The 24018-nt window shown below is 38.9% G+C and overlaps 1 protein-coding gene across 1 annotated transcript; it reads right to left on the bottom strand.

Annotated features, from left to right (window-relative positions):
• Window positions 1–5854: 5854 nt before the first annotated feature.
• LOC140857801 (F-box protein At5g07610-like) lies at window positions 5855–7195 on the bottom strand. Its single transcript, XM_073256992.1, has one exon. It carries the CDS (start codon window positions 7143–7145, stop codon window positions 6018–6020), a length of 1128 nt encoding a protein of 375 aa, XP_073113093.1. The 5' UTR covers window positions 7146–7195; the 3' UTR covers window positions 5855–6017.
• Window positions 7196–24018: the final 16823 nt, after the last annotated feature.

The raw sequence follows: 24018 nt of genomic DNA, 5'->3' as shown, positions 1-24018 counted from the left end.
TGCCTGGCTTGCAATTTGTATTTAGGTAATATTTTTAGTGAGATCTTTATCTTTCATATTCCTTTAGGTTCAAGAAGAAAGGTTTGCAGTATTTAATTTTTCCCCATAGACTACTCAATCCATCACATATAATTTGTATTAGAGTAGATAGAAAATAATAAGATGTTGCCCTTAATTAGTCAAATTCTACTTAATAGACTAAGGTGTCATTTGGTATCACATTCAATTTCTTTTGAACATTTAAAAAAAGTTTTATTTCAATTTTATATTAAATTTGAAATATATAAGCATTTTGGTATAGTTAGTTATTTTTAAAAACCATAACAATAAGTGATGGTAGACAGTCATAAAGATAATGGGACCATCGTAGTTGTTGCGACAGCTATAGTAATAGCAAGAATAATAATAATGTAATGATAGCGATAGTGGTGATAGTTATGATAGCTATAATAGCAATTAGAGTAGTAGTAATATGATAGTAGTAATAGTGGCGATAATAGTAACATCAACAATGTAGTAATAACGGTAATTATAATATTGGTGATTTGATAGATATCATTATGGTGATAAAATTGCATTAGAAGAGATGAGGGCATGGTGATGGCAATGATAGTGATGGAGAAATGATGATGAAAGCAATGATAGTTATGAAAAGTGTTAATGATAATGAAAATGGTGGTGGTGGTAAGGACGATAATGGCAATGATGGTGGCGAAGGCGATGGTGGTAAAAGATAAATTTTTTATTTTTAAAAATAATAAAAATAAAAATTTTTACTTACAATTATCTATAAATAATAAAATAATTTTTAAAAATAAAAAATTATGTTATTTCGATTCTTATAATTTTATTGAGAAAAAGAAATAAAAATGATGGTACTAAATGATAGTTTTGGTCCCTGTTCTCTCTGTTGTGCGCCTCCGTATTGCATGAACCAAACCAGGTGCAATTGGACCGAGCAAATCCTATGGTGGATAACATGCCACCGATTCCCGATTGCATGCTTTCCACCATGCATATGCTCCGGGATTTGCCCCGGTTCACTTGCACATGGTGCATGCAATAATTTCTCCTGTTGTGCTGTCTAACCTGATCTGTATTAATTTATTACAGCTTATTGCAAGAAATGCAGGATTACTTTTTGGTAAGAAATGCAGGATTATTTCAAGTTAACCCTGTAACAGAGAACCGGAATAAGAGACATTCACTGCTTATAAAATGTCAAAACAAATGCACTTTTTTGCATAATAGTCCGTGAGTCTTCTCCCAGATGGAGCCATGCATACTCTCCCAAGGAAAATGGCTGTAAGCACCAATAAAATCATCCCACAAGACAATGCAGAAAGTGAAGCATCTGAACAGTGCCTGCTTGCACATCTCCTGCGCTCCCTTGAAAATAACCACACTTGATATCATCTCAGCACTGAAGCGTGCAGCTACCAGCGCACGCTTCAACACCTCGCTCGCTGAAACTTGTGTGGAAGTAATTATTACGCAGCTGTGGGCAGGTTGGCAACACGACCTCGCACAGTAGAGGAATTTGCAAAGAACGTACTGAAACTCTCTGCAGGTTCAAAACTGTAGAACTGGAAAGATGGCAAGGTGTTTTATTTTTTTTTCGCCGTTCTTGCTGCACAAAGCTTGTTATCATAGCCTTGGCAGCTTGCAGTTTGTGATGATACCATTGCTTTATGCTGCATGTACCTCTTCTAAGCTCTTTTTTTCACATTTGAAACCATCCTATGGAATTTAGCTATCCACTAATCTATAATCATGGTTGTTAGTCATCGGTATCAGTTATTGGTTCTATCCACATTCTAGAAATAGTTAATTAGGAGATTCCAGCGAGTTGACCTTGTCATTGAGATGGCTAAGGTCTTGACATCGGCATAGCACCGTGATGCCACCTTGATTGAATCTAGGATTGATCGAGCATATATTAGGTCGTAATTCTCAAGACGGCATTATCGGATGTCTGGATCGGTATATTTGATGTGAAGTTGGTATTTGCTAGATCAGCATCCATCTGATGATAAGATCGACCATCGTTCGAGATTGTAGACTTATCGCTATTTCTCCTTGGACCAGAGATATGATGTGGTTTAGGTCACCTTGGTCCCAAGCCATGGTAGTCTGGTTGGTAAAAGAACAGATCACCCAAATAACTTACACCCCATTACTTGCCCTTTACTCCTGAGTCCGAAGTAGATAGCTGACTTCGGACAATGGGAGTAGCTTGTCAAAGCAGCCATTTTCGATCGTCGGACATATCCAAGGTCGACTTCAAATTGATGCTAGGACTTGTGCTGCTATTATTGTATAGAATATTCTGGGCTCAGATTCTCAGGTGAAGCTTCAGATCGAGTGCCGTAATTATGGTAATTCAGGAATTGAGGCGGTGCACCGAGATCATTTAGAACATTCAATTCCGAGGATCCTTTGGTTACCGGTGAACTATATCCAAAGTCGATACATGGCAGAGCACACATTTTCCATAATTGTTAGAGATTACTGTAGTGGCCGGAGGCTGACATGTGTCGGTATCTCAGATGGATGCGTCTAACCATCGGATTGATCAGGACCGCTGGCGGCACTGTATATTCTGGCTCCTCCCCCGGCTTGCCTTCCTCTTTCGACTACTCTTTCGCTTGACATTCTGTTTTCACGGCTGTCCAAAGGGTTCTCCATTACCGACAGCTGCTTCAGAGCTTTCGGTGATCGTTCTTGAGGCCATCTTTAATCATCCAGTGGGCTTCTCTCAATCTGTTCTTCTCTTTGTTTGCATTTTTCTGGTCTTTTCCGGTAGCTATTATGACTTCTTCCTGTAGACCTTACATCTGGTTCCTTTTTCCGCCTCCGTTCTCATTTTCCTTGCATTTTTTTCCCATTTTTTGTCTTTCTTTGATCCAAATGGAATCTGACCGTCGGGCCGGCTAGGGGTCGATCCGTCCTCGGGTCCGGGTCCTCTAGTATGCAAGGAACTCAAGGTTCAGGTCAGGTTGATCACAGCAAGCAAAGAAATTAGCGAAAACATATATCCTCCAATGCATGAACTTGACCCATGAAGCTGATTCAGTGATCTCCACGAATCAGCTTGCGTGTTCATTGTAGTTGTTGGATCTACACTATGGTTAATTTGCAAGCGTCATGACCGTTGCGCTTGTGAATAGTGTCCTCGCCCGAGCTAGGTGACAAGATGCTACTTGCTTGCCCAAGACCTTTTCTCATATGAGCACTCCCCACATGCCCTGTTATGCAGCTAATGATAGTCAGATGGATATAGAGGAACAAATTATGGAAAATCGCAGTGCTAGCTAGAGAGGGTGTGTCTTGGTGCAGCAATAAGGTTGCTCCATCATGATCTAAAGCTCGTTTTTTCGAAACATGTAGACGCTAGCTCCCCAAACCCTGCAATAGTAGAAAGTTCATGCACTGCACCATTTCTTTATACAGTTCCAGGCAGCACAGTATGGACTGCCATGTTCAAATAAACAGTCCGAGAGAGAGAGAGAGCGAGAGAGAGAGAGAGAGAGTGTGTGTGTGTAGAGCTTATGGAAATGGTTACAAGATGCTGATTGGGGGCAGCAACTTGTGCAGGGTACACTGTAGAATAAATCCATGCTCTGGATAACTTAATATAACTCACAGGCTAGCTTAATAAATAAAATATTAGCCCAAAATTGAAACAAACCTATAAATAGGAGAACAACATTATATCAGGTTCTGCCTGATTTAGCTTTTCTTTGTCCAGCAAATGAAAATTCAAACTTCAGCTGAATTTCCATGGCTGTTGTCTCTCGGATCAAGGCACTTAACAGCTTCTTCATTTTTTTAAGGTATCTGAACATCCTAAAAGAGAGAAATGTTTACTTTCTTGGTGGACCAATTTGCTTTTAAAAATCTATCCATCCAATTACGCATAACCATTTGTAGAACTAAATTGAATCAGAATCTGAATATCTAGGAGTGCGAAGTTGTTCAACTCACATTTTCAAAGAAATGTCATGGTTTAGAAAAGTTCATTATTAGAATTATTACCAAAAAAGAAATAACAAAATCAAGCGGAAGCTTATCAGTTTCGTATATCCCTCACTCACACGAAACTGGCCACCTAGGATCTTCGAATGGCCTTTCCACATTGCTTGAAATGCCTTTTTGAACAGCCAATAGGCTCTAAAAACTTGGATTAGCACACTGCTAATTTTCCAAGTGGAACTCCATTGCGAACCTAATTGTTTACTCCTGATGGTGCATGCTACTAGAGTATTTTATACAAATCCACGGCTAAAAGCTTCAAAGCATAAAATGTGTGTGGGAGAGAAGGGAGCTTTTTTCTAAATATTTTTTTACTCTTGTTTTACATGCATCAAGCTTGGATGAAGGCCTATGTATAGAAATTGCTCCACGAAACTCACAATAAATGAGCCATCCCATTTACTCAGGACTTGCTTGGTTCGCAAAAAAAATTTTTCTTCCCAGAAAGTAACTTCCTGAAAAGTTACTTCCTAGGAATAGAATTTTGGTATGTTTAGTTGACCATGGGAAGATGACTTATTATAAAGTAGTTTATGTTTGGATAAATACCTATTTTCGTGGAAAAACTGTATAAAGTATCTATTACACCCTTAGTAGATATAAAACCATACATTTTTACTCATAAACTTTATATAAATATTAATATTATATTTATATTAATATAAATATAACATTAATATATTATAATATAACATTAGATCATAATAATTTATTGTGTTAATATAATACTAATATATTAATATTATATTAATATAATATGAATATTTTAATATAATAAATTTATTAATATAGATATAAATATTATATTATATTAATATTAATAAAAATATTATATTAATATAAATATTAAAATAATATTAAAATATAATAAATATTAATATTATATTTATATAAATATTAGGATAATATTAATATAATATTATATTACTATTCAGTATTTCATTCTAATCATCTATTTATATTTTACTAAATTTTAGCTATAGATCTTAAAAAAATATTTTAGGAAAGAAAAAAGTACCATCACTTTTCATGTCACGAGAAGTGTCAAAATCCACCTCTCCTATCGGTTTTTACTTTTCATAAAATATGGGAAGTGACTTTTCATGGAAAGTACTTTTTTTACTCTCTCTCCTCTTAAAATTCTAATCAAATAAGAGGCTCTTTCTCCACTTTCCAGAAAGTATCTCTTCCTGCATCAACCAAACTGTCCTCAATTTATTCAGCCAATCCATGGCTTTCAATTGCCAAACTCTTAGCCTTGGGATTACCGAGCCATATACATGCCTCTTCACTTGCTCAAGGGAGGCTTGATTTTAAAATGCTCTATTTTTTCAGCACGCTGAATCCTAATTGCAACAAGCATAACCTGATATAACATACATGATTCCAACTCCATAGCAATTCAGTTTCCATATTAGTCATATACTGTAAATAAGATTCTTTAGCAGAGAAGGTGCCCACAAAATTTTATTAAAAATACGTCAATAACTTGACTACAAGAGAGTGCTACCATTCTATGCGATGAGTTAAAAACTTTGAGCGCTTAATCCTATTTTCTTACCGAAACTTATGTTCTACAGCAGAAAATAAATGGATAAAGAAGACAAACAGAACGAGGATCCGAGTGACCAACCAGAAGAGAAAAACAGAGTCAACTATAAAGTTTTAGATAGCTCCCTGCTGGTCCACGCCAGGCAGCATGACACGGGCTGGAGTATAGAAAGTAAGAAGTAATTCCAGAAACGAAAAGCTTCTGTGGAACACTTTATATTCTTAGACTGCAGATGTGAAGACAATACAATAGGCAAGCATTTTCTTGAATGAAAAAAAAGAAAAGGCACACCAAGCAGAACGTGGTCCCTTCTTCATTTAGTAAATGAAAGGAGGATGCAAAGCATAAAGACAAACTGCAGCCCACAAAGAATGTTTTTACAGTACATGTCAACATCCTCTTCTCCTGAATGTTTAATGCACAAAATCCCTCACTCTCCTAATAAACCATTCAACGGGCATGGCGAATAAACAAAGAATCCATGAATGTACTTACAAGCCATGCTGCAAACCTCTTCCGATCTACCACTGTTCAAGTGGTAACAAACAACCCTCTCACGTTGCACTCGAAGAAAGACAACATCCACATCCGGATGAATTGCCAATATATCAAGATAGTCGAGAGGACGATCAGAAAAAGGTACATACTCAATGCCATAATTCTCCAACAAAGGTTTGATGCTAATGCAATGCTTCAACATCCATTCATCATGACCTTCATGCTCCTCAAGAATCCAAACTTTTATGTCATCATGATCTTCGAGTGCATAATGCAAGTAACCCCCGGAGTATCCAATGCGATCCGATCCAAATTTTCGGCAAAACTTTTTAATACCAGATGCCGGTAGCTCGATGTTCCGACTAACCTCTCCTGACTCAAGATCAATTCCCACAATAGCATGGTTCTCGAGGCTGATCACGTAGAAAGTTCCATTGAAGAAAACACCACGCTGGACTTGGCAGTCAGTAACACCAGGCCAGCGAGACTGGATCTTGGTCCACTCACCAGTAATGGATGCGAAGATCTCGAACTCGAAACTGTCCGTGTTATACCGGATGATACGGTAGTGATGAGAGATGCGAGGATCGAAGGCCAAAGCCAGAGGACGGGATCCTCGTTTCGGCGTCGGGACGGCGGCCCACTCCCTGGTGGCAGGGTTGCAGACGTAGTAGTAGAAGCCATCATCCTCGGGGAAAGGAATTGTGGCGTCCCACGAGCAGCAGAGGAGCAGACCGTTGGAGCAGTAGATTAGTTTCTGGGATTTGTGGGGTGGCAGGAAACTTAGGGTGGTGTCGATGGCGTCATCATCAGGGGATGGTGACAGGCTGATGTGATGGATTTTGACACCTTGGGTGAGATAGGGGGTGTCGTGGAAGAAGAGGCTGGATGCGGTGGCAGGGAGCTTATTGCTGTTGGAAGGGTCGGAAGAAAGAGCGAGCCATGATTTGGAGATGCATTTGAAACGTAGGAAGGACTTGGCGGGCAGCATGGACAGGATCTCAACGACAATATCGTTGGGAAGTCTGGTTGCAGGGTGCTGCTTCTTGGGATGATCCATCTTAAATTTGGTTATGTTTTTTGGTTTGTTTTTTTCTTTTCTTCGCCCTCTCCCTCTCCGTCTCCTTAGCAAAGAAGAATAGGAGAAGTGGAGCTTTATAGGGAAAGGGAATCTCGTTTATATTTGGAACAAGATTCAAAGGTTTTGTGGTCCAACTAGGATGCGTTAAATTCGCCCGCTGATTCGGGAAACAGGTCGCTGTAAAGTTTAAAGATACGGATGGAGAATGTCTTGCTTCGGTGCTAAGCAATTCCGCGACGACGTTGGAACTCTAAACTGAATTCCGATAGGAAGACGACATTTGGGTTGTTAAGAAGGCAAGCCTTCTAGGGCTGCACCTAATTCTTCATTAAATTTTGGGTTTTGGATATCGTGGTCGCTCGTCTTTTGGAAAGCATCCTTACTAAAGGAAAAGGCAAATCAACTACCAAAAAAGAAAAAAAAAAAAAGCAGATCATGTTAGTTTTATTGAATCCTCTTTACATGTATCAGCTTTGCTTTAATCCATGATTAAATGGTGTATAAGTATTTTCTTTTCGTATATTAAAACCAAAGATTGTTTTGTTGTTTAAAACCAGTTCATGTACTCGGTAACTATATGCAATGCACTAGTGTTATTCTGGCATTAGCAGACATCTCAAGTTGGTCAGCATAGCCTCCCGGATTTTCAAAGTGAAAACTAGTAGGCAATTATCTCAGTCTAAAGACTTAATCTCACCAAATTTGTCTAAAGACATCTTCTGATAGATAGATGGTGTGTAAAGGGTTACTTTTGATTCTCAGCTAGATCTATTTTAAGCTTGCAAAAGTCGTCTGACATGTATCTTCCATATACGAAGTCAGGAAAGCTACCTTTTTTTGATTCTCACCTATCTCAACAAAGGAGTCAATTTCATTGCCTGTGAAAAGAAAATGTACCTCTTTTTTGGATATTACAATTGTTAATGAAAAGGCTTTCACAAGGACTACAGCATAATATTTATAAAATCGGGATGGAGAAGAGGAAAAAAAAATGGGATTATCTATCTAGTAGTGGTTTGCACATGTTATATGCCATCTGTAGAATTTTCCTTTTTCCTCTTTCTGACATTGATCCCCTGCAGATGCACCCAATTGAATGACGCATAGCAGTTGATGAAAAGATAATAAAAATCACAAGGTTTATTAACTTATGATTCTTGATATATGGATATGATGCCACTTGTGAGTTCCTTTACAGCTTCTAAGCTTTCAGAGAAGCTCACCAACCAGCTGATGGGTAGGAGTTGTGGATTGTAATTTGACACTGGTTACCTGCTGTAATTGTTTTCCTCGTGGTTACACTCCAGGCTCTCAGAGTCTCATGAGTATAGCATTTAATTAAGCTTCTCTCAACAGATTGTAACATGAAAATTCTGAGGTTAGAAGCATGTAGAAAATAATGGCACACTTATGGTGAATCTCCATTCTGGAAGTCAAAGACAGCTATCTATGCTTATCATTTAAAGATGGCAGAAAACCAAACCGGGATCACAATATCTGAATTTGAACCATGCACACCAACTAAGGTTCTCACATATATGGTCAATAACAAAACTTCCACATAACAAGAAATGTTTACCCAACAATTATTTAACTTAATAAATGACTTAAACACTTCAAAGAAAGTTCAAAGTGCAAAACTAATCACAGAGAGAGACGAGAAGACATAATAATAAAAGAAAGAGCTCGAGCAGTTCAACCCAAGTATTGCTAAGCAAGCAATAGATTTTGCACATCTTTTTCTTAGAACACACGATAAGTTTTGCCCATGGTGCTCTTCAGATACGAGCATCTCACCTGCTTTGTATACAACAAGGGTAGAACTGGATAAATAGTCATGGTAAGTAAGAAGATAGCATTGCAAGAAACAGTGAGCAAAATACTTCAAAACATAGCAACCGCTCCCATTTTCCAAAGCAGATAGTTGATTAGAACATGTTCCAAAAGTTCATAAATAGTGTCCCGGTTTATGGAGGAGTTCATTGGCAGATAGTTGATTAGAACATGCAACTACCATACGCAAATTAGACCTTCAAATAACTAAAATAGCCACAAATACATCAAGCATGGAAGGCGAAAGAATATACTGATATAAAGAATGAGTTTCAGCAAGACTCCTCATGGAAACACACCTTCCATTCACGCAATTTAGTAATCTTGGTGACAAACATGGTAAAGCAAGCATCAAAAGACTTATTGCAGTGAAAACAAAAGAAGAAAAAATGTAGGTGTTCTACACTGAACACTCCAATACAGGGAAAACATAATAGTGCATTTAACTCACTATTCTGATGCAGCAAGAATAATGTCTTTTCCAAATATTTTCTTTTCCTTTTTGCCCCATCAAAAGAACAATTAAAACAATAGTACATCATAATGTGTATTCAAATAATGCATGACTTATTATTTTTTCACTACGTATGTAGCAGAAAATTTTGGTTATTGCTTCTCTCACACAATCAATGCTTTCCGTTCGAAACATATTTTGGTAAGTAGAAGAAAGAAAAATTAAAAGATAGACAATTTTTATGAGAAATATATTCACATTTTCCAAATTCTTCTTCAACAAAGACACCAGGAAGTCGACACTAAGTTGCACATTTTGAAAAATCTGCTGCGTCTCCATTGCGCAATTCCCAATAGCAACTCCCATGCTAAGAACTTTCTTCAGTTGAAACTTCACCATTGCTTTGTGTCTCATTGACTTTGGCCTCTAAAGATTCCTGATGTGTGACTAATCCAGGAAATCTACCTGCATGGCAAATCAAAACATCAAGAATTGGTTGCAAGTCATGGACAAGAAGGTTAATATATTCGTCAACAGTAAAAGCTGATAATCAAGTAAACGTCTCACGACGGTCTACAAGGCTAAGGTTAATGATAATAAAATATCCAGGCACAGATAACAGCACTAATATCTGGTGTTTTCTGTGAAGATTAAGCATTAAACATTCACTTACGGATGTCTCAGAAGGACAATGGAATTTCTACTAGTAAAAGGACAATGGAATTTCTTAAGATTTCCATTAATTATTATTTACATATTTGAGAAGATGTCTCAGAAGTAATTTCCAATATATGCATGCAGGCTGAGAAAATTGGACCGGACTATATGGATGTTGATGGGTTCAAGAAGATAAACAAGAATAAGAAGGTTGTTCCAGAAGCTTGCAAAATAAATAAATAAATAAAATAAAAATAAAAATAAAAATAAATAAAAAATAAAAATTCAAGCATTTTTAGCATCTGATGCTATTCTTATTAAGATTCCTCGACTTTTAGGTCCTGGTCTCAACAAGGTGGTGAGTATTTTTCTTGCTCTTTCTTGCGTTGAATATTAGGTGTTCCACATTGCTGTTCTCTTAAGTGATAATACTGGCTGGCTGCACCGACGAAATTGCTTGATCCATGCTAAATGGTAATATATTTTTTGAAAAAAAAATCCTTTCATGGTGATTGCTGAGGTTTCAGAAGTAGCATAGCTCACAAAATCTTATCTAGTGAATTCTCAGAAGCTATTTTGTGGCGTTTCCTCCTTTTATCATGGCCAATGATTGGCACGGTTTTAGATATCATCCTTTCTGCTAGCGTACGTTTTCATGAAGTGTTGTGTGCAGCTGATGGTTTTATGTTGTGTTGCTGTCATGCATATAATCTCTGAGCTCAATATGCTAGACTACCGCACTTTGTTTCGCTCATATTGGTTCACTTATATTCCAAATTCATTCCAAGCATTCACCGTGTGCATTGCCAACCAATGCTGATAAAGTTTTGAGAGACGTTATGTAGAGTGACTTTAGGCCCCATTTGGCATTGCTGTATTGATAGTAAAATATAACCTTTTTGAATCCTTTCTCCTATATGGATGAAGAAACCATTGGGTTTGCCCACTGGCATGCACTCACATCGTAAAAACAGACATTCCTCCATCTGAACTAATATCTACTCCTTGGGGATAGCAAATTTCTGGGCGTTATAATTTCCATCTCTCCACAAGAAGCAAGATCTTGGGTCCAAGATAAATGACTTGTTCCCTGATGCAAAAGGAAGGGAAAATGGTGGAGATAGTAGTTGAGTTCATTAGTTGAAGGGAGATGAATGAGTATTATTTATTCTTGTTTTAGCTGGCAAAATGTAGGAAAATTGCACCCGGAGTTTATGTCCCGTTAGTTTGCGGAGCCCATAAGTCCTCTTCATTGATCTGTTAGCACCTAATTGTTAGGATTAATTGGCACCTGAATTGGCATAGGAATGTTACATGTTTTTCTTGCTTTTTCTCTTTGACCATGTCTACCTTATATGTATATATGCTGGCTATCTATATATGTTACAAGCTGTTATACATAAATATTTTCGGGGTGTTATAATTGCTGATCAATCTATTGCTAGTTTTAAATAATAGAAGTGTTGTAGGTGAGACTTGCCGACTGGGACCAATTCTCCATTAAGATGCATCTAAGATGATATAGTAAGGTCACACTGGCTGTAGCTCCAGGACCATTAATTTGGCCGGTTGCACAGGTAAAGCCTACACCTAACATCCATGATTAATAACTTCGAGTCAGAGAAAGTGGAAGGGATTCCTTCCTTAAAAAAGAAGAGAAAATATGGCCTAACGGCTTACAGAGCTAGATCTAACAAACTCATAGATTCCGATTAATAGCCTATAGCCTAAACCTCCAAATAAAAAAAATATGAAAGGGACCCCAGGTAAGCAAGCAAGCAAGAAAACTAAAACACTTGAGAGGAGGGTAAGCCTGGGGGGAGGGAGGAGACAGGAGAGCTCTCCACTCTTCCGACTCTCCTAATCTTTTCTCTCTACTTTCCTAAAGCTTCAGCTAACTTAAGCATTGGAGGGTCCCCCATCGGAATACCCTTAGTGAGTGTAGACTTTCTTTGCAGGTACTTTACGGATCTCGATCGGTGTCCAGCTCCAAACACATCAGCACTTCCTCGGAGTCTTGCGACAATAGATTGATGCTATAGGAAGGGTCACTATCCTCTTTTAAGAGAAAAGAAAGCATGATACGGATGAGAGTGTAAAACTCTGCTGCCTCCCACTGGTAGTTCGTCCGTCATAGCCAGAACAGTTGCTACCCATGGATCCGTTGTCGTGCAACCCCTAGCTATAATAGATCAGCCACTACTAGATGGCCTGGCTCACTAGATCCAGGTATTGATTAGTGCTATACAACAACTGCAATAAGTGACAGAGCGGCAACAATAGCACATCGAGCCAAACCCCTAGGTGTTCCCCTCTCATCTCAGTTGGCGATCTCACTCTCAGAGTTCGAGATTCGCTCCCTAGCGATGTTTCTATTGCTCCCCCCGATGGTGACCCATTCCTCCTCCCATCGAAGCCTGAGGGAAGAGGCATCCTTGAGAGCTCTCCCTTCATCGATGATTCAATCCTGGCCTGCTTCTATAGGCCCAAAAGATCTCGACGAGAGGAGGAATTGAAGAGGAGAGTTCAAGACATTGAGTATCACCTTGGTGAAGTCTAGAATAAGCCTTATCAAAGTAGTGACGGCCTCGACTTCAACTCTCAACTACCATTTTTTCAGCCCTACTGAAGAAACTGATCCCAAAATGGTTCCAAGTACCCCAATTGGAGCCATATGATGATTTCATGGATCCTCTTAACCACCTGCGAAGTTATAGAACCCTCATGATGCTGTAGGATACCTCAGATACCTTCTTTTATCTCATCTTCCTAGCCACCCTCAAAAAGTCGGCATGGATGTGGTATTTTGGACTCCAATCAGGGTCCATTCATTTATTTGAGCAGCTCGATAGGCTATTCGTTACTTATTTTAGCAGCTGTCGATCCAACCAAAGAACTAAAATAGCCTCTTCTCTCCCCAGCAAAAAGAGAGCAAGTCACTGCATGATTGCATTGCGCACTTCAATGCTGCCATGCTCGAAGTGAGGAACCTTGACCAGTCAGTGCTCAAACGAGGCCTACAGAATGAGCGCCTTATCTTTTCTCTGGATAAGAAGTTTTTGAGGGACTATACTGACCTGCTGGTTTGAGCTTGGAAGTATGCTCCGACGGAAGAAGCCCGAAAGCTCCATAGGTAGACAGAGAGAAAGAAGATCTCTGACAAAAAGAGAAATCGAGAAGATCTCCGAGTAGCTCTAGCTAAGAGAGAGTTTTCCTGACCCCAAAAGAGCTACTATCTGAGGAGTCTTCCTTGGTGGTTCGACAATTACACTCTTCAATCCACCCTCAGATCCTAGATTCTGCTGGAAATCGAGGGTCCGGGATATCTGTGGCGATCGATGCCAATGAAGTCCCCTTCAAACAGGAGGAACAAGAGAAAGTACTTTTGCTTCCACCGTAATCACAACCACGACACTAAGGAATGCCACCAACTCAAGGACGAGATCGAGGCCTTGATCCACAGAGGCTACCTTAGGAAATATATTTGAAAATAGCAAAATCGAACACCTGACAAGGAGATCAACGACTATCGATCAATAGCTGACGTCATTAACACCACTCCACCTCAGCTTGTGGTATGGGAGTAGGAGATAAAATTGAGGAGAGGAGGACAACAGCACCTGGGGAGTAGACATGGGCAACAGGCCGTGCCGCCTATTATACGGCCCGACATGGCACGAATTAGGCCGTGCTTGGCATAGCTCAACTGCTACAATAATAGGCCATGCTAGGCACGGCCTATTAAAAGGGGTCGGGCTGGGTTGAGAGTTTGCAGCCCACGACCCAGGCCTGACAAAGCCCATAAGGGCCTAGACTAGCATGACCTACGGGCCAGGAACGACCCGCGGCCTGTGATAGGTCCGGCCCGGCCTACGGGCCAGGAACAGACTGGCACGGTCCAAGCACGGCATGGCCCGTGTGCTGGTCCGACCCCTTTTTTTAATTTAAAAAATATAGTTTTCTTTATAAATTAAAAAAGTTTTAAAGAGCCAAATTAAATATAGATGTTGAATTTTTTTATAAAAATAAAAAATCATCTTGTAATGGTGGAGAATTTGGCGTGGACTCCTACCAATTTATTAATAACAATCAAAATAGTACAAAAAAGGGAGGGGGGCTGGCCTGACCTCCAGAATACAAAGAGGAAAAGAGAAAAAATAGAAGTGACTCATCGTAATAATTAACAGATAAAAACTAAAAAGTTATAAATATAAAAAATTAATAATTAAAAATTTTATTGATCATAATTCATTGGGAGTATTTGTGTCATCATCGACATCAGATATTGTATCATGTCTATCTTTATTTTGAAGTCTCACCTCAACATCCAATCAATCTTTAAAATAGAGTAGCATCTCAATTATTTCATCGGTTATCCTACTCCTCTTTTTATCTAGAACACGTGGACCTGCACTAAAAGTAGATTTTGATGTTACTATGGAATCGATGCAGCTAAGATATCACATGCAATGACAGATATTATAGGATATTGATTTTTAACACTTTTCCATCATGCTAACACATCAAGACTCTATTTGATTTTCATCACATGCAGAATGAAGATCATTTCATAAATAAAATTCTAGTTCACTATTTATAGATGAAGATGAAGATGAACTTGAAGAAGCATGTGTATGTCTCTATATGTAATGAATGAGAAAATAGATGATGAATGAGAAGTACTACAAAAAGAGATGGAGGTTTGTGAACAACAAGCACCAGATTCATGAATCTTTACATCATATAAAGCATAAATATCATAAAAAAATTAGTTTACCTCAGTTTTAGCGAGTTCGGGATCTTAATTCATGTTTTCACAATATGCATCAAGTAAAATTAGCACATCACTTAATTTAACACATGGATCAAATACAGTAGCTAAGTTATACATAGGATATATCTTGTCCTAATACTCATTCTATTTAGATTCTATTTTATAAATAATAGGCTCTAAAACATCATCATATCTATGTTGTGTAAATTTTTGGCTAATAAGATATGCTTATTGTAAAAATGAACAAGAGGTTGGATAATAAACACAAAAAAAAATATTAGTGGCATTATAAAAACTAACCAAAAATTCTTCCAAAATTTTATCTTTTTTTCAATCATTTTTAATCAATATAAAACCTAATCCATGATCATTAATATATGTACTTAATAAATTTTTATATGGATATGCCTCATGTATCATGGCATATGTTGAGTTTCAATGAGTAACTATATCAAGTTTAAATTTTTTAAAGCATCTATCATGATCTATACATATTTACTTAAATTCTTAAAGTCTTACTCTTAAAGCATAAATAAAAAAAAATTATATTTCTAATTTTTATAATAATATCTTGAACCATACCCATGCTAGAATGAATAGAGATATTTAAAATATGACATGCACATCTAATATATAATAAATTTACATTTAGAATTGGATGCTATGAGTCCTTCAATAATCTAATAGTAGAATTATTATTAGATGTATTATCAAAAGTAATAGATATAATTAATATATGAATATGTAGTTTGGTAAATAGCATTAGAAATTTATTATCCAGAATATGAAAAATCAAAAATATGAAAAGCAAAAATATATTTATTTAATAGTCAATCATTATCAATATAATGAGCAGTAACAGCAATAAAATAATAACTACCAATAGATACTATCTAAATATCAAAAGTTAATGATACTTTTGAATTTAGGGTAGAGAGAGTTCCAATTAAGTTTTGTTTCACTACTAAAAAATTAGTCATAGCTACTCTTCTACATGTACGTCTACTTATACTTTTATAAGCAGGTTATAGGGTTAATTAAATATACTCTTCAAAATTAAAAGACTCATATAAACTAAAAGATAATTTATCCTTAACTATCTATTTTATCAGTACCTTCTTTTGATTTTTATGATTATATGCAAAATTATCTATAAGATTATCTCCTTGTATATTAAGAGTGCTTTGAAGATGAGCATCACTCAACATATGGCTCTCTTGATGTCTCTTCAAATGGCCTGTTTCTATACTACTAGTACAACTATATAATTTGATATATTTTTTATATTTTACTTTTAAAACTCCATCTACCATGATTCTTTCAAAATCATTCCATATAGCACTATTTCTCTTACGAAAAGAAGAGTCAGAGCCCTGACCTTCGATATTAGTTTCATAAGGAACAAGAATAGTAGTTTCTTCTCTCTCAGAAATTGAAGAAATACCAAAATGACTTTCATCAAAAGATATCATATTTAAATATAAATTATACAAATAACAAAAATTAACTAAAATATCAAATAAAGAAATTAAGTAGAGATAGGCAGAGATTTGTGAGCTCCTTTTGTGCTCCTCGGGACCTCAACAAGGACCTCCAAGGCTCTAATAGGTATAGTAATCCTCCTCTTGTGTAGCACTTGAACACTTACTAATTACTAATTGCTAATTGCTAAATATTGAATACTTACTAAATATTGCTAGAAGAGAAGAAGTAGTAGTAGAGAAGGAGAGAAAAATTTATTTAATATGGTGAAAATGAAAGAAGATGAAGATATTTATAGAAATCTTAATATTTTTATTTTTCTAAATTACTCCTAAAATTAGTTGTTTTAAGGCTATTAGGGGATTAAAATGGTAAACAATTAAAAACTAGCCATTATACAATTCAAAAAAAAAATTGAATTAGTCATTATGGGCCATGCCTGGCACGGCCCGTAATCGTAACGGGCTTAAACGGGCCATACTAGGCATGCCCCGTTTGGACTATTTTTTTATTTAAAAAAGAAAAAAAAATGCCGCCCATCAAGCGTGTGTGCCGTCCATTAGGCCTGTTAGACCTCGGGCCTAGAGACATGCCAGGTCGGGGTTCGGGCTAAACGAATCGTGCCTGGCATGGTCTGTTTGGACCCTGATCTGGTGGGCTTGGGTCGGGCTGTACCAGGCATGGCCCAGTGCCCATGTCTACCGGGGGCAACGCTTTGCTTTCTGATTTTAGAGAAAAGTCAATGGCACCATCATCGCACCACCAGTGATGGCCAGCCATAATGTAAATATAATTTCTGTCTATAAGAAAAACTTATCTGACATCTTGTTGTACAATACTTTCTGAAGGATAAAATTGCCAACGCACATAAGATATTAAAGGATATACCTGAGGCTATGCTAAATGAATCTCAGCCCCAGTGATGGTACCTTCGGTATAACTTTGGAAGGCTCATGTAGCTTATGACAATCTGATCGGGGTAATCGGATCCTCTGCTAGGCCCCACGTGTGGTGAAACCTCGAGCCGTCCAAGGCTCAAAAATTGAAGGTGGCTCGGCACCAAGGAAAGAGGAAAAGGCTCTCCCAGACTTTCCGAAATACGAAGGTCCTACCAGCATAGAAGCCCGAGGATATCCCAACCGGCGCTTCACCTCGCAAGCAACCAAGAACTTAATATGGCCCACTCCAGCTGACATGGCCCATTGAAGCTATTTGGGGTCCACTGTAGCCGACATGGCCCATTGAAACCAGCTATGGCCCACTGTAGCTGTCATCCTCACCTACTGTAGCCATCATCTTGTTCCATTGCAGCCAACCTCGACCACTGTAGCTGACACGGCCCACTGTAGCTATCATTTTGGTCCACTATAGCCAACACGGTCCGCAATAGCTATCATCCTAGCCCACTATAGCCATCATCCTAACCTACTATAGCCAGTCTTAGGCCACTGTAGCCGATACAGCTCACTGTAGCCATCATAGTCCTCTATAGCTAGCCTTGGCCCACTGTAGCGGTCATCATAGTCCACTATAGCTGCAAGGCCCATAGTAGCCAAGTAGGGGCTAACCCCCTAGAGATCTTATGCTGCCAATGGAAGCCGGTGATGACTACAAGAGAAGAGTCGACTCATTCAAAAATAAGGAGTAACAATGGATGACACATTAGAGAAAATTTCAAAAAGGTCTGTGTATATTCCAAAGGAGTTTATTACAAGCTAGTTTCAATCGAGCGAAAGCACGTTATAGTGAAGAAAGAAAAGACACGAAGCCTGGGCCCAATCAGCACCTTTAGAGCACAAGCTAAGCCGCAGCCAATGCAATCCCTGATGGAGAGCATAAAACTTCTCATTTTGTGACGAGCGCCGACATCTGCAAAAAGATATCAAGGATGGAATGGTAGTTCTTCCAAAACCCATCCATCTCCCAGATATTCCTTTAAGGCGGATTGGAAGGCTACACTAGGTGAGAGAAGAAATAGCCCCCTAGAAAGGCCCAAGACTTCTTCATGAAAGGCAACGCATCAGAAGCCTCTAGGCAGCAGCCGCCATGACCCCATAATCGAAGTGGCAGATTTTCTAACACCTCCCATGCTAAAGCAAGATGCTTGCAGAAGTATTCCCTAGAGGCACTTTGCAAAGGGGAAAAGAGATCTCTCAAGATAGGGAAGAATGCCAATAACCTTTCGACACTAGGCAAGACAGCACAACCATGACATTGAGAAAGATAATCAAGATAATATGGACCTCAGATAGTAGAACTCCAACTTATAGAAGGGGCAGACTCAAGCAAATTCAAATGCCCCACTAGTCATATGACAAATATTGCCACCCGAAAAGCCCCAAAAAAATATGCTTCCTATAAAGCAAGTACCAGCACCAAATGCGAGCCTTGCCAGATCTCTAGATTATACGGCTCTCTACCATGAACCTCGAGATGAATCATCTTCTCTGATTCATGGAAAGGGATATGGCACCAATCAATTCCAGCACTTGGCGCACATAAGAGTGTATAATTTTTAAAAGTTCATTCATCACATACTGGCAAAGCAAGTGCTTCGGATAAGATCAAAGGAGATCTCAACTCGAATGCACGAACTGACCCTGCCATCCCATCTGAGCCATTCGAGCCCTTGACTGAGGCAAAGTGCTGACCACACCAACATCACAAAGAAGCAAAAGACTTCATGTAAGAGATAAACATAATGAAAATATATTTTTCATTAACTATAAATCTATCTACAGATATTTTCCAAAGGGAAGGTGCCAAAAAACAAATGCAACAAGGATGAAGAACTTGTTTTCATCAGAGAAAAATGGCTTGATCTCCTCATCACTATTGCCCAGGCGAAGGTGCCTCAAATCCAGCTTCAGGACTATCTTCTTCAGGTGCGCATTGCGATCCTTGAAGGATGAATCCAGCCAAAGATGCCTCGACAAGCTCATCTTCAAAGTCCGTCGAGGTTTTGTACTCTACAATGCACTTGTACCTACCTCGACAGGAATATCCACTATAGCCTCTACGAACCCCCTACTATCCTAGGGTAGAGGAGGATCCACCTGGAGCCTTGCCAACCTTTCAAAGTGAGGCGGAGCCTAGCCTAATGAAAAAGGAGCCCGAAGCAACTCCGATGCAACAACTACGGCCTTTTAGCCATAATCGACCCGATCCCCATCAAGGACTACCACGAGTCAAGGATGGAAAGCTCTGGTTGGATACTCCTCGCCCTCTTGGACAAGGACTCCCTGCTTGAGAAGCCCATCTTCTTTTTCACGGCCAACTTGATGGACAATAACAATGGCTTTATGACCATTAGACAAGAAAAAGAGAATCTACTTCTAAAGACTACTGCGATAAAAGAGTAACTGATAGTCAGATGGTTGAAAACCTCATCAGATGGATGGTTTATTTATATAAACCATTGATGATACGGATTTGATCATTGAATTGCCAAATCTTGCCAAATGACAGTCCAAAAGTGGTAGACCATGTGGCCTTTCATTGCTCCGTTATCCGATCGGACCGCATGGGGCAAATCTTGAAGCATGCCTGGAAACTCACCACGGCTAGCCATGTGGCAGATCTTGGATGAGTCTAGGGATAGTCTCTGGATTTCTTCTCTTGAAAGAGTCATTCTACGACTCCTCGAGCTCCCTTCCTAACAAAGATAGTACATATCATGAAACAATGCATCATTAATCCTCAGAGATTTTTCTCGAAAGTAGTAATGTAAGCGCATCTCAGAAGGAGCCAGGTCAGCGATTCAACTACTAAGGCAACTACTCCCTTCCCTCAAAGCCCAAAGGCCACTCCAGACTCAGGAGTAGGGGGCATATATTGCGGATGAGACCGATCGATCGAGACCAATCCTCTATTAAGGTGCACTCAAAATGATGTGGTGATGTCACACCAACTGTGGCTCCAAGATCACCAATTCGGCCAACTGCATAAGTAAAGCTTGCACCTAACATCCATGACTAACAACCTCAAGTCAGATGAAGTGAGAGATATTCTTTCCTCAAAAAATGAGCCAAAATATGGCCTAATGGCTTACAGAGCTAGACCTAATAAACTCATAGATTCCGACTAATGGCCTACGAATTGAACCTCCAAATAAAATAGGTACAAAGGGGACCTTCATGTAGCAAGCAAGAAACCTAAAACACTTGAGAGGAGGGTAAGCTGAGAGGGAGGAAGGAGATAGAAGCTCTCCCCACTCTTTCGACTCTCTCTATTATTCTCAAAGTTTCGACTAACTTAAGCATCGGAGAATTCTCTATCAAAATACCTCCGATGAATGTGGACTTTCTTTGTAGGTACTTCTAGGCATCATGGATCTCGACCAGCATCTAGCTCCAGCCACATTAGTACCTCTCTGGAGCCTTGCGGTAACAAGAAGAATCAAAGCGATCACAAAGTTCAAATGGAGTGGTGATAGATGACTTATTAAATGCTTTATCAAAACCCTTAAAATCCTTCTGGCAACAAGAGCTTCCTGATACACATTAGCTTTATCATACCCAAAGAGGGATATCACAATGTGAAACATCTGAGAGTCCTTATCCATCGTTTGTACTGTACTTGCAATGTATATTATGAGTTTGCACCATAAGAATATCTGGTTAAGGTTAAAGGTCAAGTTTGTAAAAACCACAGTGCTGAATCTTGTTTGCCACTCTAGATAATGAGCACTTATGTCACCACATTTCTCCTTTGCAGCTTTGCAAGCGTTAAAAAGGCTAATTTTTTATCTAAAAATAAAGAGAATAAAACATATAAAAATCTTTGGATACTCTTATTCTTTTCCTCTGCTAATATTTCAAATCAATTCCCACTTTCTCATTCTCAAACCGTGACGTTCTTAGTTCAAGGGAAAAACAATTAAAAACGCAAAACAGACCAAATAGAAGACCATCTAGTAAATAAGCAAATAAATAATTTCAAAGCTTACCAAAAGATACTAATTAGAATGAAATATAAAATATTAGAAGACAACACATCACATCCAAAAACCTTCCCCAAGTTTGCATATATAACTAGGAATATACTGCATGCATCAATATCTAAGATTCAAGCTATAAAATCTACTTGGAAATAGAAGAGAATTTAAGGTAACATAGCTATAGTCTTGTACAATGCAAATCAAAATCTTCTATAAATGAACAGGAATGTGAGAAGTCCACCACATTAGCCTCTTGTGAGGCTCCCTCACCCTACAATATGCCTTTTAACGAGTAAGGCAAACAAACAAAAGAACCATACAGGCATTCATGAGGCAAGCTGAAAATTTCTTCTAATCTGCTACCATGTAAGTGGTACCAAGAATCTTCTTTCTTTGCAGTTGATCAAAATTAATAACATCCACATTTTGATGAAGTGCTAAAAACTCAAGATGGCCCCAACCACGAGAGGAACAAGGCCCATACTCTAACATTATGTCTCTCCATATCATAGCTTTTATATAAATGCTATGCTTTAAGACCCAAGCATCATGTCCATCACAGTCTTTTAGCAACCAAACGTCTATATATATAATTTTCATCTTCCATCAAGTAATGCAGAAAACCCCTGGAGTGCCCAATGCGTACTCTTCTTGTTGAGTCTCTAGAGTGGGAAAAATTCATCGACTACATGGATGACTTCTTGATCCCAATAGCTTGATTCTACAATATATCTCCCCCTTACAAACAATATCCACAAAAATTTCATTGTGAGGATCTAGCCAATGGAAAATTCCATTGAAGAAAATATCATGCTGGATCTAGCAATCATTGGACCAAAATTTGAGAGGATAAAGAATACTCCTAATCCACTTTCCCATCTTAGATGAAAAGATTTTGACATCAAAACGAAAATTGGAATCATGATCATTGTTCTAGAGGTTATCCGCCTTCCAGTCTGACCTTTCTATCCTCAGGTTATGATCGAGCATTCACCGATAACTCATCAAGACTACCATAAAGTGCCAAGAAGCCAAGACTGAATGACCTCATGCCATCAACTTCTGTTCGAACTCCAATTCGAATGACTACCAACTCCAAGGTTAGGATCCAACTAATGACATGGAGCCCAATACCTAGATGGGCACTGACACATCCAACACAAAGTCTCAGCTTTGCATCATCCTCAAGCCACCAGCCGACTTAACCAGGTGGGCGATCTGTGGAATCTCCCAATAGCTTTCAGAATGTGGGCACGATTTACAGCTAACATTCATAACTAACAACCTTGATTCATAGGTTAGTGGGTCATTCTATATCCTAACAGCTTATCGGATTGAGGCCTAGCAACCTAGGGTTTAGGGACCAAACAGCCTACTATACTCTAGCGTAACAACCTCAGCTTCATCTCTATATAAAGAGATAATAGAGAGACTCTTAGATAAGCTCACCTCTGGAGAATGCCCTTGCACTCTCACTCTCTTATACCATCTTTTCTCTATTGTTCTCCAGCTCTTGACTTAAGCATCGAAGGATCTCCCACTAGAGAAATCCTGATAAGAGAAGACTTCTCTTGAAGGTCCTTCTTTAGCATCTCGATCTCTAAATTGCATCCATCCTCAGCCACATCGATATCAAACTGGAGTCTTACAGCAACAGATTGGTACTAGAGGAAGAGCCAAGCCCACTAAAAGAGAAGAAAAGATGGCAAAAATGAGACTACATAACTCCACTACCTCCCCCTATTATGGCAGATCCATAGCTATTCGATGTTCTGATCCAGCAAATGCAGGCATTGGCCAACATCATGCAACGGCTCCAACAGGCGATAGAGCAGCATCACCCCTCGAAGATGGCACCTCAAATGGCTCCTTAGCACAGCTACTAATCTCACCCCAAAGCCTAGGATCAACCCCTAGCAGGCCCTCTACTCCACTCCTGCTGTTGCTCCTTGCCAATCACCTTCCTATCAGAGCCTGAGGAAGGAAGACAAACAACAGTGACCTCCCACCTCCTCCAATGGAGGCTCAGCTCCAAGCTATCTCATAGATCGAAAAGCCTTATCGAGAAGAAGATCTCAAGTGAAAAGTTTGGGATATCGAGCACCATCTTGGTGAGGTTCAGAATAGGAGTCACCAGAATGATGAGGAGAACAATAACTGACCAATGATTGATCTCATCAACATGATCTTTAGCTTTACAGGGAGCAGGGGGTAGAAGATCGAGCAAAAGAGGTGAAGAAAGTGCATGAGGGACATTGTTGATCTCCAAGGAGCTTAGACTCTCCATGATGATGCTATCTTCATATCAATGATGATAACAAGTTGAAGGCTTCAATAGAATCTCCATTCCTCAGGCATGAAATACTGAGAACTTGAGGATGCCTTATTAGTAAATTATGTGTCCATTGATTACGTTAACAAAAATTAAGCTTTTATATAGATTTCTTATTAAGGTGACCAAGTGAAAAGTCTAACTAAAGTCGGTCATATCTGACCACAAATGAAATAGTCAGAAGCAACCCAAGACATCTTAAGAAGACATCCAAAATATAAGCTCGAAACAATCGAGACTAACCGTCTAGGGATCCCTCATAGCCACTTGATGCTCCTCGTCCATGAATTAGTCAAGTGGAGGCCGATGACAATGATGATGGGGCTAACCCTCTGAGGACCCCTCATGGCCACTGGCATACTTTTTTCTCTGATGAGTCGA

This window comes from Elaeis guineensis, chromosome 5 (genome assembly GCF_000442705.2).
Source record: "Elaeis guineensis isolate ETL-2024a chromosome 5, EG11, whole genome shotgun sequence".
NCBI lineage: Eukaryota > Viridiplantae > Streptophyta > Magnoliopsida > Arecales > Arecaceae > Elaeis > Elaeis guineensis.
The sequence above is the reverse complement of the archived record's forward strand: the minus strand, read 5'-3'. Positions and strand labels throughout refer to the sequence as shown.

Bases quoted from the DNA above. Each gene is read 5' to 3' on its own strand.
- LOC140857801 (XM_073256992.1), bottom strand. From the start codon at position 7,145: ATGGATCATCCCAAGAAGCAGCACCCTGCAACCAGACTTCCCAACGAT.